This window comes from Leuciscus leuciscus (genome assembly GCF_965113295.1).
Source record: "Leuciscus leuciscus genome assembly, chromosome: 17".
NCBI lineage: Eukaryota > Metazoa > Chordata > Actinopteri > Cypriniformes > Leuciscidae > Leuciscus > Leuciscus leuciscus.
The window spans coordinates 6,775,470-6,791,735 of NC_138741.1; the positions used below are offsets into that span (position 1 = coordinate 6,775,470).

General features: G+C 38.2%; 2 protein-coding genes across 3 annotated transcripts; one reads left to right on the top strand and one right to left on the bottom strand.

The window, feature by feature from the left end:
• The first annotated feature begins 16 nt into the window (after window positions 1-16).
• Window positions 17-7,287, top strand: cfap99 (cilia and flagella associated protein 99). 2 transcript variants are annotated; one of them, XM_082143771.1, is made up of 17 exons: window positions 17-196; window positions 364-506; window positions 621-765; window positions 1,742-1,836; window positions 2,012-2,124; window positions 2,516-2,693; window positions 3,188-3,268; window positions 3,375-3,443; window positions 3,550-3,636; window positions 3,740-3,828; window positions 4,876-5,080; window positions 5,169-5,310; window positions 5,396-5,547; window positions 5,678-5,883; window positions 6,531-6,714; window positions 6,797-6,908; window positions 7,233-7,287. In XM_082143771.1, the coding sequence occupies exons 1-17, from the start codon at window positions 127-129 to the stop codon at window positions 7,244-7,246; spliced, it is 2,085 nt and encodes a 694-aa protein (XP_081999897.1). In that variant the 5' UTR covers window positions 17-126; the 3' UTR covers window positions 7,247-7,287. The 2 variants fall into 2 exon arrangements, with proteins under 2 accessions (XP_081999897.1, XP_081999898.1); XM_082143772.1 differs by having other exon boundaries at window positions 30-196; window positions 6,800-6,908.
• rtkn2 (rhotekin 2) lies at window positions 7,266-16,082 on the bottom strand. The gene is made up of 12 exons (XM_082143783.1): window positions 15,877-16,082; window positions 14,432-14,619; window positions 14,276-14,328; window positions 14,123-14,176; window positions 12,527-12,644; window positions 12,198-12,398; window positions 11,988-12,082; window positions 11,804-11,910; window positions 11,576-11,707; window positions 10,307-10,469; window positions 10,109-10,216; window positions 7,266-9,965 (listed from the first exon to the last, which is right to left on the bottom strand). The coding sequence occupies exons 1-12, from the start codon at window positions 16,006-16,008 to the stop codon at window positions 9,382-9,384; spliced, it is 1,935 nt and encodes a 644-aa protein (XP_081999909.1). The 5' UTR covers window positions 16,009-16,082; the 3' UTR covers window positions 7,266-9,381.
• Between the last annotated feature and the right edge of the window lie 184 nt (window positions 16,083-16,266).

A 16,266-nucleotide genomic window follows, 5' to 3' on the forward strand; every position in this document is an offset into this window, starting at 1 on the left:
ACTTTTTATTTATTTTTGTAAGTCACTTTAAGGTACCAAAATGCTATTATTTTGATAAATATTATATTTTTCACTAAATGTTAATTTTTTGGGGACAAAAGAGAACAAAGGGAATAGCGCTGGAGAATGACGTCCTCTCAGGAAAAGTCGGACCGCCTCGCTGTTTCCAGGCAACGAAAAACACTGTCGTTGCCAGGTAGATATTTTTCATTGGATATTATCACACATGTAAACCTATATGGTTCAATATAGAATTGTTGTTATATTCTGATCAATTTGATTAAGATGCTCCAATAATCTGAATCAGATAAACTACGTGAAAAAAGTATCCGCATTATTAACCGCTGTCTATTGGTCCGCAAGTATATTTAGTTTGGCTGAGAAATCCAGCGAGGATGAAGAACTACAGGGAACTTGTCAGCGAAGTAACAAGGCTCCTGGACGAGTTTCAAGAAGACAAACAATGCATTGACAATTTTACACAGGATGCTGCCAAGGATCTTAAGGTAACGTTACACAAAATATGTCTATTTTCCTCCATACATATCTCCATGTGTTTAACATAATGAGCATTTTCATTAGAGACAAACCATCATATTTTCATGTCTTATGTCTTTTAGAATCATTCCTCTGCAGACCAAAAGTTTATTATTGATACTTTGTATGGATGTATCATGCGTAAAAAGCTTTTGGATGTTGTGGTCAACATCTTTTACATGCACCATGGACAAATTCTATTCAGAGTGGACCGAAACCTGTTCATTGGTACGTGTATTTTGTTGATGTAACTTAGTACGTTACAAATATACTGTAATTTCCAAGCTCAAACTACTGTTAATCTTGCTATATTATGGTTAATATTACTTGCTATTTCTTTTTGCTAAATGTATACTGTTAACTTACTTAAAGGGTTAGTTCACCCAAAAATGAAAATTCTGTCAGTAATTACTCACCCTCATGTTGTTCCAACCCCGTAAGACCTTCGTTCATCTTCGGAACACAAATTAAGATATTTTTGATTAAATCGGAGAGCTGGATTACTCCTCCATAGGCTTCTAAGACACTATAACTTGCTGGCCCAGAAAATGCATTAAAGAGATCGTTAATATAGTCCAAGTGACTCCAGTGGCTCAATCTTAAGTTTATAAAGCGACGAGAATACTTTTTGTGCGCAAAAAAACCACAAAAATAAAGACTTTATTCCACTATTTATTTCCTTCCCTCTGGGCCTCGAGTTATTTCACGTAGTGTTTTAGCGCAGCGCGTCTGTGTTGTACGTCACACATAGGCTCACTATTGGCCGACGCTGGTCATGTGTGTAACGTACAACACAGACGCGCTACGCAGTTACACTACGTGAAAAAACTCGAGGCCCAGAGAGAAGGAAATAAATAGTGGAATAAAGTAGTTATTTTTGTGTTTTTTTGCACACAAAAAGTATTCTCGTCGCTTTATAAACTTAAGATTGAGCCACTGGAGTCACTTGGACTATATTAACGATCTCTTTAATGCATTTTCTGGGCCAGCAAGTTATTGTGTCTTAGAAGCCTATGGAGAAGTGAGACAGCTCTCAGATTTAATCAAAAATATCTTAATTTGTGTTCCGAAGATGAACGAAGGTCTTACGGGGTTGGAACAACATGAGGGTGAGTAATTCCTGACAGAATTTTCATTTTTGGGTGAACTAACCCTTTAATGTCAGACATTCAAAAAGGTAACATATCTTCTTTGGTTTTATCAGTTGTCTGTTATCTTGCCATGTTCCATCTCGATGATCTTGGCCTGGAGCATTTCAGTAGAATTATCAAGTCTCTAGACATCTCAAAAATGCACAAAGTAAGCAAAGCACATACATAATGAGATTTAAGAATAAGATTTTGAGCTATTAAACATTTGCATTACAGTGGAATTGACTTATATAACTAAAGTATTTCAACATTGTATTATATATTTTCTCATCAATTTGCTTTCCGTCTCTGTTATGGTGCAAATGCCCTGTCCGGTCCCTCAGTTCCTGAGTTTTTTCTTTAACGTCAGCAACCTCACAACACATATCCAGAGGGAATGGAGTCACATCTATGATGCTGCCGTTGTAGATAATAACTGGATCACCCCACTACTGAGGTAAAATGATAATAATAATAATAATAATAACAGGAAAAGAGCTGTACATCACATTATGATGCATATGCACACTTGATACTGTTAGCCGATGGTGTTGCATTTAGGAATGCTTTAAAAATGAAATCACTAAAGAAATGTATCCCATTACTGAATTGTGAAAAGTGTTTGTAAGTCATTAAATGAATTAGTTATATTAGTTAGGTGGATGTTGTAAGGAATCATTACATTTTTAATGAGAGTATGAATTCTATCCACCATCGCTGGAGGGTTGAAGAGGTGTGGCCCAGTGATGCCAGAACATGATACTAATATATCCTGCTCTAAACCAGACAGCGTTTGCACGTTTAGTTCTGTTATTTATTGATGGTTAATTCTTTATTCTTCTTCTTAGATGGTGCAGTGAGATCGAGGTGCTGCTGGATCAGCTTGCCAGAAAAATGGGCAGAGGAAATCTGCCGAAAAAGTCTCCCAGGAAAAACACAGAACCCAGGGAATTCGATCTGACCCGGCCCAAAGCTCGACCGCTCCCTGCTCCTGAAGTCATTCCACAGCAGGACAAGTCCAAGCCGGCAAGTATAAAAATAAATACTTGAAATAATGGAGTATGTGTTTTATGAATCAGTCATTTTTAACATATATTATAAAAAATATATCAACTCCTTTCATTCAATCATCATTTTATTATTGCATTGGTTGTTGGATAACATTTCCAAGGGGGTCGCAGGATGACTTTGAGTATTTCAATTAAAAAGATTATTATTAATATATTAAAATAACCTATAAATAATCTAACTCTAATCTAAATTAAAATGCTAAAAAAACACAAACTATCAGTAACTATTAAATCAATAACTAAAAACAAAACAAAAAACATACAGTTTCTGAAACTTTCTGATTTACAACTTTGTCATAATTACAGCAGAAATACCAGAAATATTTGAGCCTAAATAGGGGGAGGAGTGGCCTTTGAGTAAAAAAGTCTGAGAACTACTGCGTTATGACATCCAGACATTGTTCACTTTAGATTGTAAAATAATGCTGATTGTGGCATTTCCTCCCCCAGGTACCAGTCACAACTCACAGATCTCCAAAGGAACCAGAGATTCTGGATGAGATGAGGCAGAGGAACCGACAAAAAGCTTTAGTAAGCCCAAACAGAGACATACTGGGAAACTGCTTTTAATTTTGTTTATCATTATTTACTTTGTGTTCAGACTTTACCTCATGGTGTTCCTCATTTAATCCATTAGAAAGTCCTGAATGAAGCAAACTCTCAGCAATTCAGCTGTGCAAACCCACAGAAGTCTGAGAAAACTCAAGTTAGTGTCTTACAGCACAGCTGAATTCATCAACTATGTTTTTTCTTTAACATCATCACAGAATTTGAAAGCTAATACATTTAAAAAAATATTTTCTGATGAATAGAACGTAATATCCAAGATTCTTCAAAGCAATGATGCAGTACTCAAATTTGACCAGCTTTATACTTCTGGGAGCCCTGCCACCAAAAAGGTAATAAAAAAGTTTACTGACACATGCTTTTGAACTTATTTTCTACTACTGAGTATCTTTGTGCAGTTAAATAGTGAATGTATATTTATTTACAATGGCACAGACAAACAGCTTACCTGTCAGACTGAACACAACAGCCATACTGCGAGAGGGAGCTTTATATAATCGTCAACTGGAAGAAGAGTTACAAAGGTAAAGTCACATAACTTCTCAATGGTAATCAGATTTAGTTATTTTCTCTGCGCAATTACACAAATGAATTCTAAATTTATTTGGACTAATTATTAGCCATTATTCCAAAGCATTGAAAAGCAACTAATAGCATATTAAATGAATAATTCTCCAAAAAACAAATCTGTCATCATTTACTGTTTACTCACATATTTCCAAAACTGTTGTGTTCATGCTTCTCTTTTCCATATAATGACAGTGAATGTCAATGGATGTTGTTTAATTTCAAAAATGACAAAAAGCACCTTAAACTTTCTATATAACATAAAATGTATAAGAAATATTTAAAATGTTGCACTATTTCTATGTCAGTTATCAAATAGGTAGATTTGTGGCATTGACTCATTTGTATAAAACAGCTTCTTTGCTGGTTCAAATCACCACTTCCCTTGGTTAAGGGAACAATGGTGTGCTGCAAGGCTCTGTAATAAGTCCTTTGACCTTTTAAAATGATTTTGCACAAACTTATAGTTCATGCTAGCTTGAGTGCTGCTGTAATTAAAACAAATTACCTGTTATTTTTTCAATTTACATTTTCACCTATTGTTATGGTGCTCATATAACTTTTAATGAAAACATTTGTAATGTCTGATCTCAAATATTTTGACCAAATTTGATGTATATATGAATGGGAGATAAATGTTCTGGTTGATGGGATAATAAATATAAATATAGTTTGACCCATGCCAAGTCTTCTGAGATTATCAACAGTTTTGAGCAAGGAACAAAGTGAAGTTCGAAAATCTATCAAATCTCTTTGGCATATATTTAAATATGGTGCATGAAAACGCAATGCACTAAGTCTAACATCAATAGGTGCAAACAGCATTGGTTCTTGAGTCATGTGGACTGCATTTTTGGCTCTTTTAGGGTGACTTCAATGAGAATCATGAGATAGATGTGAGATTTTTGGGTAAACTAACACTTCAAGCTCAATCATTAGAGTCATTGAGATGTTTTCCACTGTGGTCTAAGAAAAGTCCTTGCGTGTTGTATTTGGGTGTTCAGATTCGAGCGATTGTCACAGGGTGCAAGCGTGCCATCTGCGTACCTGCAGTGGCAGAAGGAGATGAAGGAGAAGGATCTACAGGAGGAACTTGCTGAACTGGAGCGCCGAAGACTGGAGGGACGGATCAGCCATGAAGAGGCCGTTCTTGCACGAGAACGGGTCTTGGAGCGTAACCACCATAAAGCTCAGCAGACTAAAGAGGAGGTGATCTCATAACAAACATCAGTGTTTGCAGCAATACATGACTCAGTCTGAATTGTGTTTATGATGATGTAATGTGTGATTGGTTCAGACTGAACACCTCATGCGCAAGTATGCAGAGAAACGTCTGAAGGACGAAAAGGAAATGAGAGAGCTGGTGCAACAAGTGGCTGACGGTCACAAGAACTCCAAAGCCGCCAAAGCTAAGCTACAAGAAATCAAACAACGGATAGGTACAAAGATCGTGGATGATACGTTTGGCATAATATTTTCACAAGGCATGAAATGACGATGAAACACTGTTTCTCTCCGGAGCAGTTAAGGAAGTCTCGGAGCAGAGCCGGGAACTCCTAAGCCAAGCTCTGGAAGAAGCTCAGGCCGAGCTAAGCAGGAAGATGGAGCTCATCCGTCAGATCCGTGCTTTTGAGACAGTCTCTCTGGTTAGACAAAACTTTGTGGATAACACTGAGGTTAGTGTATTGTCTTGTTACATTTAAATGATATACACTACCAGTCAGAAGTTTTATATAGCTGCCTATGGGGATGAAAAAGAATGTATGCATAATTATGATCTAACCATTGTTTTGCTATGTTACTCAGACCGCAGGTCATGATTTGATGTGTGAGATGTCTCTGGCGGAGCTGCGGGAGCGTTTGGCACTCCTGAGAGAGTCAGAACAGTGTGAGCTGGAGGACAGAAGACAGCGGATCTTTCAGGAGAAACAACTCAAAGAGCAGCTACTACTAGAACAGCTGGACAATATCGCTCTACGCAGAAGTCTGGCAGAACATGCTGCTTCTCGCAGGTAACACACCTGTCCAATCACACCTGTCCCTGCTTCAACCTACAGTCGGGTCTAAAAGAACATTTCAGACATTAAAAATGTTTGTGTTTTCTATTTAAACCTGTAAAAAAATTAAAAGAAGATGAGAATGATAATAAACATGGAAGATTTTGCACTATTTCTAGGTCACTAATTAAATCAGTAAATTTATCAAGGGGTCAATCAGTCTTACTCTTCAGGATGAAATTAGCCCGATCTACCTTTTTATGTAACCGACTTGAAATAGTCAAGAAAAGAAAGAAAAGTGTGATGACTAAGACTAATCTTAGAAGTTTATGTAATCAGTCTTACAATGGTAAACTATGGTGTGCCACAAGGCTCTGTATTAGGTCCTTTGCCCTTTCAGGGTTAGCACAAGCATACAGAGTTCATGCCAGCTTGAGTGAGGGGGGGGGGGGACACCAAATACAAAGAAATTTGTATCTAACTTTTCACTTGTTACGCTGCCAATATAACTTATAATGAAAAAAATTCATTAAATTAGAAAAATGCAAATGTGTTTTCCCTAGTGGTCTCAGACATTTGGACCCCACAGTAATTATACAAATGGATATATTATGTTGAGTTAAATATGTGGAAAAGAGGGACTAAAGGATTTCTGTTTTCAGTCAAGAAGAGAAAAGGATGAGAAGTGAACTGCGGGAGGCTGTCAGCAGAGATGAGAGAGTTCTGGCCCTACAGAAGACTCTGGAGCAAAAACAACAGGAAAGACAGAAGAGAAAGACTGAAAAAAACAGTGTGAAGAAAAATGAACAGGTGCTTCAACTCACAGTGAAGACCTCCCTCAAAAAGGTGAGACGAGACTAAAATACAATCCAGATGCCACAAATTTTGCCACAATAACAGAAAATCTTTCTCCATTTAATGATACAAGCAGCAGGTTCTTGAGGAACAGCACTGGCAGGAGTTGGAACGCAATTTGGAGCAACACATTCATGGGGCCTTGGAGCAATCACCTAAAAAAAATGGTGCTGGTCAGAACCACAGGCGAGTTTTCTGATGCCTCATGACTATTACAATATAAAAAAAGTAGAAGCAATTGATATTGTAAAACATCTAGGCATAGTATAAAAATATATAGTAATACTTGGCATAAAGCACGCTTTCTATATTTTAAATAGCTTCTTTTTTTTAGCTTTGGCTGGAGTTACGAAAGAATTCGGGATGATGTTATGAAAAGCATTTTTACGGTTAAGTGAACACTGTTTTGAGTGTGTAAATTTATCAGAATGATTGCATGATTTCTTTCCATACTGAAATATTTTTAACCAAAACACTACACAGTAACAGTGTTTTCTCTGTATTGCACTGGCACACATACTAAATGAGGACAACAGAATAAATCAGTTTAGTACAACTTTTTAATGTTGTTCTATTTCATTTGAGCAGAATTACGCTAATATCTTTTCCATTTACATTGATGCCCAAAAAAAAAAAAAAAAAAGTAATGCCTGATGAAGAGTGAATTACTCTAAAACAACTGAAAAAGAACAGTTTCATTCTACAGAAACAATGTATTGCACAAAAATACCATAACATCAAGAATCATCTTGAAAAATCTACAACAACATTTAGTGGAATGCATTGTGAGCTACTTAAACATTCAGATGTGTACAGAAATGGAACAAAGATATTAAACAAAATCACAAATGTACCTCAACAAGACATTTTCATACACACTATAACCTACATAGTGTTCCATAGTGCTCAGACTTTATAAAAAACATTTTAAACTATTTAAACTACTTGATTCAACACAACAGTATGAAGATTAAACCCTTAGTGTCTAACATGAAAAAATTTATACAAAAGTATAAAATCATTAAGTCCAAAAAATATCCAGTTCTTGCTGCATCTTAAAGGAACACGCCGACTTTTTGGGACTTTAGCTTATTCACCGTATCCCCCAGAGTTAGATAAGTCTATACATACTCTTCTCATCTCCGTGCGTGCCGTAACTCTGTCTGACGCGATCACTGCTAGCCTAGCTTAGCACAAAGACTGGAGGTAAACGGCTCCAGCTAGCATACTGCTCCCAATAAGTGACAAAATAACGCCAACATTTTCCTATTCACATGTTGTGATTTGTATAGTCACAGCGTGTGTACAAATAACAAGGTCACATGAGACACAGCCATCTTCTAACCGTATACATACTGGGAACTATATTCTCAGAGTGATTTGCTCGCAGCCCCTGAGAAGCCCCGTGGTGAGGAGCAGAGAGTTCGCTCAGAGTTGGAGTAATAGAGTCAGCAATTACTAGATGCATAGTTTACAATCATGGGTGTTCGCTGTATTGTAAAGAGCTGCGACAATAAACAGGGGAGACGAGGTAATACCATGATGTTTCATAGAATTCCAACCAAAAACGCTGACCTGATGAATCCATGGCTACTTGCTCTAAACACACCTGTAGACATCATCAAGGACTATCGCGTTTGCTCAGAACATTTCACTGAGGACGACTATTTTGAAAAAATGGAATTTGCTACACGGACCATGAAATGTGTGCTGAAGGATACGGCCATCCAATCGATAGTACAGACAGGCTGCTGTAAATGTTCCGTTATGTTTTTAGATGACTAAATTATCTATGATTAGAAGATGGCTGTGTCTCATGTGACCTTGTTATTTGTACACGCTGTGACTACAAATACAGATCACAACATGTAAATAGGAAAATGTTGGCGTTATTTTGCCACTTATTGGGAGCAGTATGCTAGCTGGAGCCGGTTACCTCCAGTCTTTGTGCTAAGCTAGGCTAGCGGTGGGTGCGTCAGACAGAGTTACGGCACGCACGGAGATGAGAAGGGTATGTATGGACATATCTAACTCTGGGGGATACGGTGAATAAGCTAAAGTCCCAAAAAGTCGACGTGTTCCTTTAACCTACTGATAAAAAAAAACTAATAAAAAAAGAAGCAGCAGAAAACATGCACCCGTTTTTATACCACAAACAAAATTTCCTATCGTACCATGACATTATTCTGTGATATGAAAGAAGAAAACTGTTAAACTGCAGCGGGCCAAAACCTTAAAGTGCTTAGTTGTAGTGGTTACATCATATGAGTGGTTATTACAGACAACTAGTATTAAAAAAAAACATGATACACAACCTACTTTTAACAGTAAATCAAGATTTGATTTGAAACGAATTGGGGCATCATTTAGTCTTGAAAGGGAAAGTTTCAACTACAGGACCGTTATTTAAAATGCGATTAAAATGGATTACGAAAAGTTACAACTTTTTTCAGATTATAGTTGTTTGTTCAAGCTAGAACAAACAAGAGGCATAAGTATACATTGACATTCACTCCCAGCATTCTCCTCTACATTCTCCTGACCCTTGATATGGATCAAGAAAAGGGTGAGAGGGAGTTTATCTCCTTATGAGTCCAAGGGCGTTTCATCTTTCCATAACAGATCATTAATCAAAGAGATGCCTCATGCCTCATTAATTCACCAGGCCTTTGGGTTCCTCTTCTCTCTGAATGACATCCTCAGTTTGTTCCTGGGGGCCGGCACAGGTGGCTGAGGGACCTGACTGTACTCTTTCCCAGGATTCTCTGGTATATCTGACTCGTCATCTCTTTTTTGCTGGACACAAGGGTGCTGACAGGGCTCGATCTGTCCAAGAGGGGCGTTTTTGCGTGTTGATGCGTGACTCTTCTGCAACTGCTGAATGATGGCAGAGAATTTAGCATCCAGCGAGGGTCGCCCTGTCCGAGGCCTCGCCCCCTTACAGTTCTCTTTCTCCTGATTGGATAAGACGCTGGTAAAGGGTAATTTATCCGGAGGGGGTGGAGGAGCTCTCCTCTTCTTTTTGCTGCCCGTGACGGGACTCGTAATAGACTGATTGCTTTCTTTACCTGGTGACAGAACCGTTTTTTGTACTACCATTGGCCGGGATCCTTCAAACAGCGCTGCCCAATGAGGCGGCTCTGTGTCCTCCTCCTGACCAATGAGAAAGCGCCCATCAGTTTCCTCAATCTTATTGTGAATTATGTCAGTCAAGCTCTCAAATTTCCCAGGGGAACCGATGCCTAAAAAGAATACATTAACCAAATAATAATTAACACAGAAATAACAGGAAGTTCCTCGTTCCTCATAAATTATTCTAACAAAAGCAGAACAAGTCACTCTTATATTATATTATAAAATGATACATATGTCCTTGATTACTCACTCAGATCATTATAAACAGAGTCAGCTTGCTTCGTAAGAAAGAGTGGGGGTTTCCGTGGTGACAAAACCTCAATTTCCATGAGCTTGTCACATGCATGTAGCCACTGACCTAAGAATAAGTTGGTAATAATTGTTAACGCATACAAACTATAGTAAAATAATTTTGCTTTGAATTCTGACAGGCGCTTGTTGAACTGACCCTGGTCATAAATGTGCTGCCAGAGGGCATCCAGCCACTCCTGTAAGATGTCAGGAGTATCAGTAATGAACACATGACTGACGGAGTCTCCATTTCCCGGGTTTATCAGGTTGAGTTTACAGCCAGTCCTCTGGTGGTCCTTTTCTACACGAATACGGGTCTCCTGCATAAACACACACACAAACATTATACTACATATTTTATGATGGTTCTTCAATGTATCCCAAATGGTAAAGCTTTGTCAGTCATTTGCTATTATTGCTGTAACCGCAATTAAATTACTGTGTTAACTACAAGCTTATTAGATTAGAAAGGCGGCATATAGCAGTGTAGCCATATAGCCAATTATTATATCAGCTGATATTAAAACGGATAATATCTCGAGCACGTACGCTTGACGTGCGAGAAGCGATGAGGTTCATTCTCGTGTTACGCAGCACGTTTGAGCTTCAGCAAGAGCCAATGAGGTTCATTCTCATGTTACGCAGCACGTTTGAGCTTCAGCAAGAGCCAATGAGGTTCATTCTCATGTTACGCAGCACGTTTGAGCTTCTGCAAGAGCCAATGAGGTTCATTCTCGTGTTACGCAGCACGTTTGAGCTTCTGCAAGAACCAATGAGGTTCATTCTCATGTTACGCAGCACGTTTGAGCTTCAGCAAGAGCCAATGAGGTTCATTCTCGTGTTACTCAGCACGTTTGAGCTTCAGCAAGAGCCAATGAGGTTCATTCTCATGTTACGCAGCACGTTTGAGCTTCTGCAAGAACGAAAGAGGTTTGTTCTCGTGCATCAAGCAAGTATGGATGAGCTTCTGTTTATGTTCGCTGATCAATGATAATATGTGAATAAAAGAATAAATTCAATCTGTTCATCATTTAAAGCGATCGAGTCTTCAGAAAATTTGGACGAAACTGCTCAATTGATGGATTAGTTTTAAGTTCCCTTTATGAATTTTTTTAAGCAACAAAATGGTAGTTGTGTTCCAAAGATGAACGAAAGTCTTACAGGTTTGGAACAACATGAGAGTGAGTAATTGATTTCAAGTTTTTCATTTTTGGGGGAACTAATCCTTATTTTTTTGTCTTTTTTTAAACGCAACCCTTTTCTTTTGGAAATATATCAAATCATGCACAAAACCAGGAATTTGTATTTTGTGGTGACCTCAAACACTGTAGAACACTTTATCTTATACATTCCTTCCTAAAAAACAAAGTGTTGCATTCTCAGGTTTTAATGGGGGAAAAAAGGCCATTTTAGAAATGTTTCTTACCTGGTTTATGGGAATAATGAGGCTGGGCTCCACTTTTGCTTGAATCTCTTCAGGAGAGTAATAGCATGAAATCTGTCCAGCCTTCAGCATACAATATAACTTACAGCGGCGTTGCAAACCCTCAATGCTTAGCTAAATGGATAAACAAAATGTTGATTTTACACATTTCATTCCATTTACAAATGTTGACATGAATCTTTACTAGAAAAACACCAGTTGATGTCTTGCCTGTTGGCTCAGGTAACTGCTCATCATGTCGTGTGTCATGCAGTCAGGTTGTGCCACCAGCTGACAGCACAGGTTTCCATACAGCGGCAGCCATGATGAAGCCTCCACTGACAGACCAATGGCAGGAGGTCAATCAGAACCACTATGCTGGTCAATTATTCAAATGTGGGTTGTTTGTTCTTACCATTCTGCATGATTATAAGAGAATGAGACTGGAAAGATCCCTCTGCCTGCTCCAAGCCCAGTGTGGTGTACGCCAACAATGAGTACTGTGCACCTCTGACACACACAAAAAAATGTTTGGTGTTTTTTTTTTTTACATGAATTTCTCTAGTACAACAATAGAAATGATATTAATTGTAAGGAAATGGACATTATATCCATGCTTGCATACAATGGTATTGGGTTGGACTGGAGGAAAGTGTCTGGGTCTCCTCCATCCAGGAGAGGGCAGAGTTTCCTGGCTGAAGATCTGCCAAAAGACAAGCGCAGCTTCCTAGCCAGTTTTTTTGGAGTGTTGACAAAGGTTTGTTCCTCCTCCAGTCCACAGCTATACAGCTCAAATGTAAGTTCAAAGTCCGGCTTCGCTTCAGAGCTGTTAAAATGATTGAAATTGAGCTTAGAACTCTACAGACTGCAGTTCTCTTTCTTTTAAACAAGAACATAATTTTCACATATTTCTTAAATGGCTGAAGAGTGCAATATGGAAAGATGAGAACTTACAAATTTTTGACACCTTCAAAGCAAATATCGGTCATTGAGGGGTCTGCAATCACCATTTCAGTGTCAAAAATCTCTGAGCCAATCTTTATCAAACAAAAGACTGCCACCCGCTGTGCATCTGTTGGGTTCAGATTCGCATGGCATCAGGATAAATGACTATATGAAGAGATTTCTAAAAATATACATATATTATACACACAACTGTTCAAAAGTTTGGGGTTGTTAAGATTTTACGTGTTTTTGAAAGAACTCTCTTATGCTCTCCAAAGCGGCATTTACTTAAAGGAGTAGTTCACTTTAAAATGAAAATTACCCCATGATATACTCACCCTCAAGCCATCTTAGGTGTAGTTGACTTTCTTCCAGACGAATACAATCGGAGTTATATTAATAAACACCCTGACGATTCCGAGCTTTATAATGGGAGTGAATTGCAACCATCAGTTTGAAGCTCAAAAAAGTGCGTGCATCCATCAATCATAAACAAACTCCAAACGGCTCCGGGGATTTAAAAAATAATTAGCTTCCAGCCAAACGAACATACGGATTGCACTTAAGTGTAAAGCACAACTTATGCGAGAAATGCAACGTACAGCTGATATTTACACTGCGCCATGACGCACTACGCTACTTCCGACGTCACAAGTTGCGCTTTATGCCGCGTTCCAGGCAACCTGTAACCCGTGTTTTTCCAACTCGTAACTGGGAGTACATCGATCTAGTACGAGTTCACGGGTGGGAAGTCACGGGTTTGACTGCCGTTCCAGTGCACTTTCACGGGTATAAGGTTGGAAAAACACGGGTTACAGGTTGCCTGGAACGATGTACTCCCAGTTACGAGTTGGAAAAACACGGGTTACAGGTTGCCTGGAACGATGTACTCCCAGTTACGAGTTGGAAAAACACGGGTTACAGGTTGCCTGGAACGATGTACTCCCAGTTACGAGTTGGAAAAACACGGGTTACAGGTTGCCTGGAACGCGGCATTATACACAAGTACACTGGGTATGGCCGTTTGGCCGGAAGCTAGAATTTTACTTTGTAACGTGTTACTTATATATGAATATTTTTCTTACACAAACTCATCACTTTGCTTCAGAAGGCCTTTATTAACCCCCCCGGAGCCATTTGGAGTTCGTTTATGATGGATGGATGCACTTTTTTGAGCTTCAAACTGATGGTCGCAATTCACTGCCATTATAAAGCTCGGAAGCGTCAGGGTGTTTGTTAATATAACTCCGATTGTATCCGTCTGAAAGAAGAAAGTCATATACACCCAGGATGGTTTGAGGGGGGAGTAAATCATGGGGTAATTTAAAAACTACTCCTTTAATTATAGTACAAACAGCAATATTGTGAAATTTTACAATTACAAGCAGTTTTCCCTTTTATTATATTAAAAATACCAAAGCTGCATTTTTTTTTTCATTACTCCAGTCTTCACTGTCACATGATCCTTCAGAAGTGTGTGTGTAAGCTAAACCATTCAATTAATAAAAATCAAAAAAGCATATATTTGCATTATATTCATAACATTAGCAAAGACGTGGATTTTTTAAAATAATAAATCATTATAAATGTTATACTGTCACTCACTCCCTTTGCTGTTAAAGTGTTCTGAATCTTTCCAAAACAATGGAATTCGCAGGCCTGGATAAGTAAAGGAAAAAAACATGAATGAAAGAAAGACATTTTTACTACAAAATAACAAACGGGGTTATATGAAAAAAGAAAAGTTGATTCCTTTACCAGATATGGCTACCTTTCCCTTACAAGGGATTTGATCCTGAGAGACTGAGGATCTAAAAAAAAAAAAAAGTATATTATTTATATGCATGTTTGATCATTTACATTAAAAATAAAGTTTCCACTAACTACTCCCAGCAATACAGCTGCTGTTCTAACCTTCTGATGTCCTGGTGCCCTTTCCTCCTCTGGGCTTCACTCATGTAGGCTTTAATTCTGGCATTACAGGTTAACAGACTCCTGGAAGCGTCCAACACCTGCTCTTTTTTAGTGCTGGCAACCAGAATCTTGTAAGCCCCGGCTCTCATTCGCATCTCAAACTCCAATTTCTCCTGAATATCACGGTCCTATTGTGAAGGGTAAAATTCATCAGGAGAAATTTAATGGACAAGTGCTCTCAAAAGAGTTCTGGGTAAAACAAATTCAGACAAGAGGAAGAATATGGGCATTGGGGATCAATGGTCTGGACACCAATGAATGGGAATGAGCCAGTGAAGTAACATAAAAATAGCTGGATGAGAAGAGGAGCTCATCCTACTTTAGGGGAAAGCAGGTCTTTTAGAACAGACAATGGCACATGGATCAATGAAAGTGAGTGAAAGTAGAGGAAGTGGGAGTTATTTTTTGGTGAATCGGTTCTTTTAAAACTTAGATTAAATAATGATTTAGTCCAACCATAATCACATTGACCATGGCATGATATTATTATGTTTCAATAAAGCATATGGAGGGGGACACTGGTTTTGAAGAGATAGTTCAATCAACACCCAAAAATGAAATTTCTGTCATCACTTAAGTTGTTCCGAACCTGAATTAATTTATTTTTCTTCTGCTGAACACACAAGATATTTTGAAGAATATAGGTAACCAAACAGTTGTTGGACTACTTTGACTTACATAATATTTTTTTCCCCCAAACTATGAAGTCAATGGCGTCCGTCAACTGTTATCGATATTCTTCAAAATATAGGCTATTCTTTTGTGTTCAGCAGAAGAAAGAAATTCATACAGGTTTGGAGCAACATATGGGTGAATAAACGACAGATTTTTTTTGGTTGAACTAACATATCCCTTTAATTTTGGTTTGTTTATTAATAGTCTCGCCTCGGCTCATGGCTAATTGGACTTTCGAGTCGGAATCAAAAACCGCAAAACAAACTAAAAGATTCGATTCACATGAAACGATTTGTCCACGAATCGGATGGCAAGCAGGTGGTGAAGACTAGTAGCGTTAGTTGGACAAAAAGACGCAAAACAATCTAAACATCGACTAATTTTAGAGCTGTGTGATGATGTTTTAGACAAAAAAAATTCACTAATTTGGTCCATTGGAGGATTCCAACACATAATATGGTAACTAACGTTAGATAGAATATGAATGAAACATGACCGAACTCTCCTCATACACAACTACCTTTAGTTTCTTAGAAGTTATGAACAACAAATTCATGTCTTCTATTATCTGCTGCGTGTTATGCACGTTTGTGCATCGCTTCATATGTCTGTCTTTGGCCTGAGAAAATTATTGAATGTACCGGTTAGTCTTGAATAATTAATAACAGACATGAAAAACCACAACGTGAATTCCAGCATAACAGACTCACCTCATTTTGAAAAAACATGCTTTCTCTTATTTTCTTTCTCTTGATCTCCATGGCGAGAGAGGAACACGATGATACCGTGGATCGAGTGGCAATATTTCGTTTAAAATGTTGAATATCCCGCGGTGGATCCATACTGGCCTCTTCCTCAAGACAAGCCTCTCTCCGCACAACAAACCAACGGATTACACAAGCGTGAATCGACCAATCAGCTTATTTCAAAGCTCGCTGTTGCCTATACAGCAGTTGGGCGATACCATTTTTAAACTGTGAAAGGTTGGGGTATCGAAAAAACTAAATAGGTGTGCTTAAATAAGTCGATTTTATTCTTACATTTTGCGAATTTCATACTGATATGTGAGGTATACTACATTTTAAACTAGTTTATGCAAA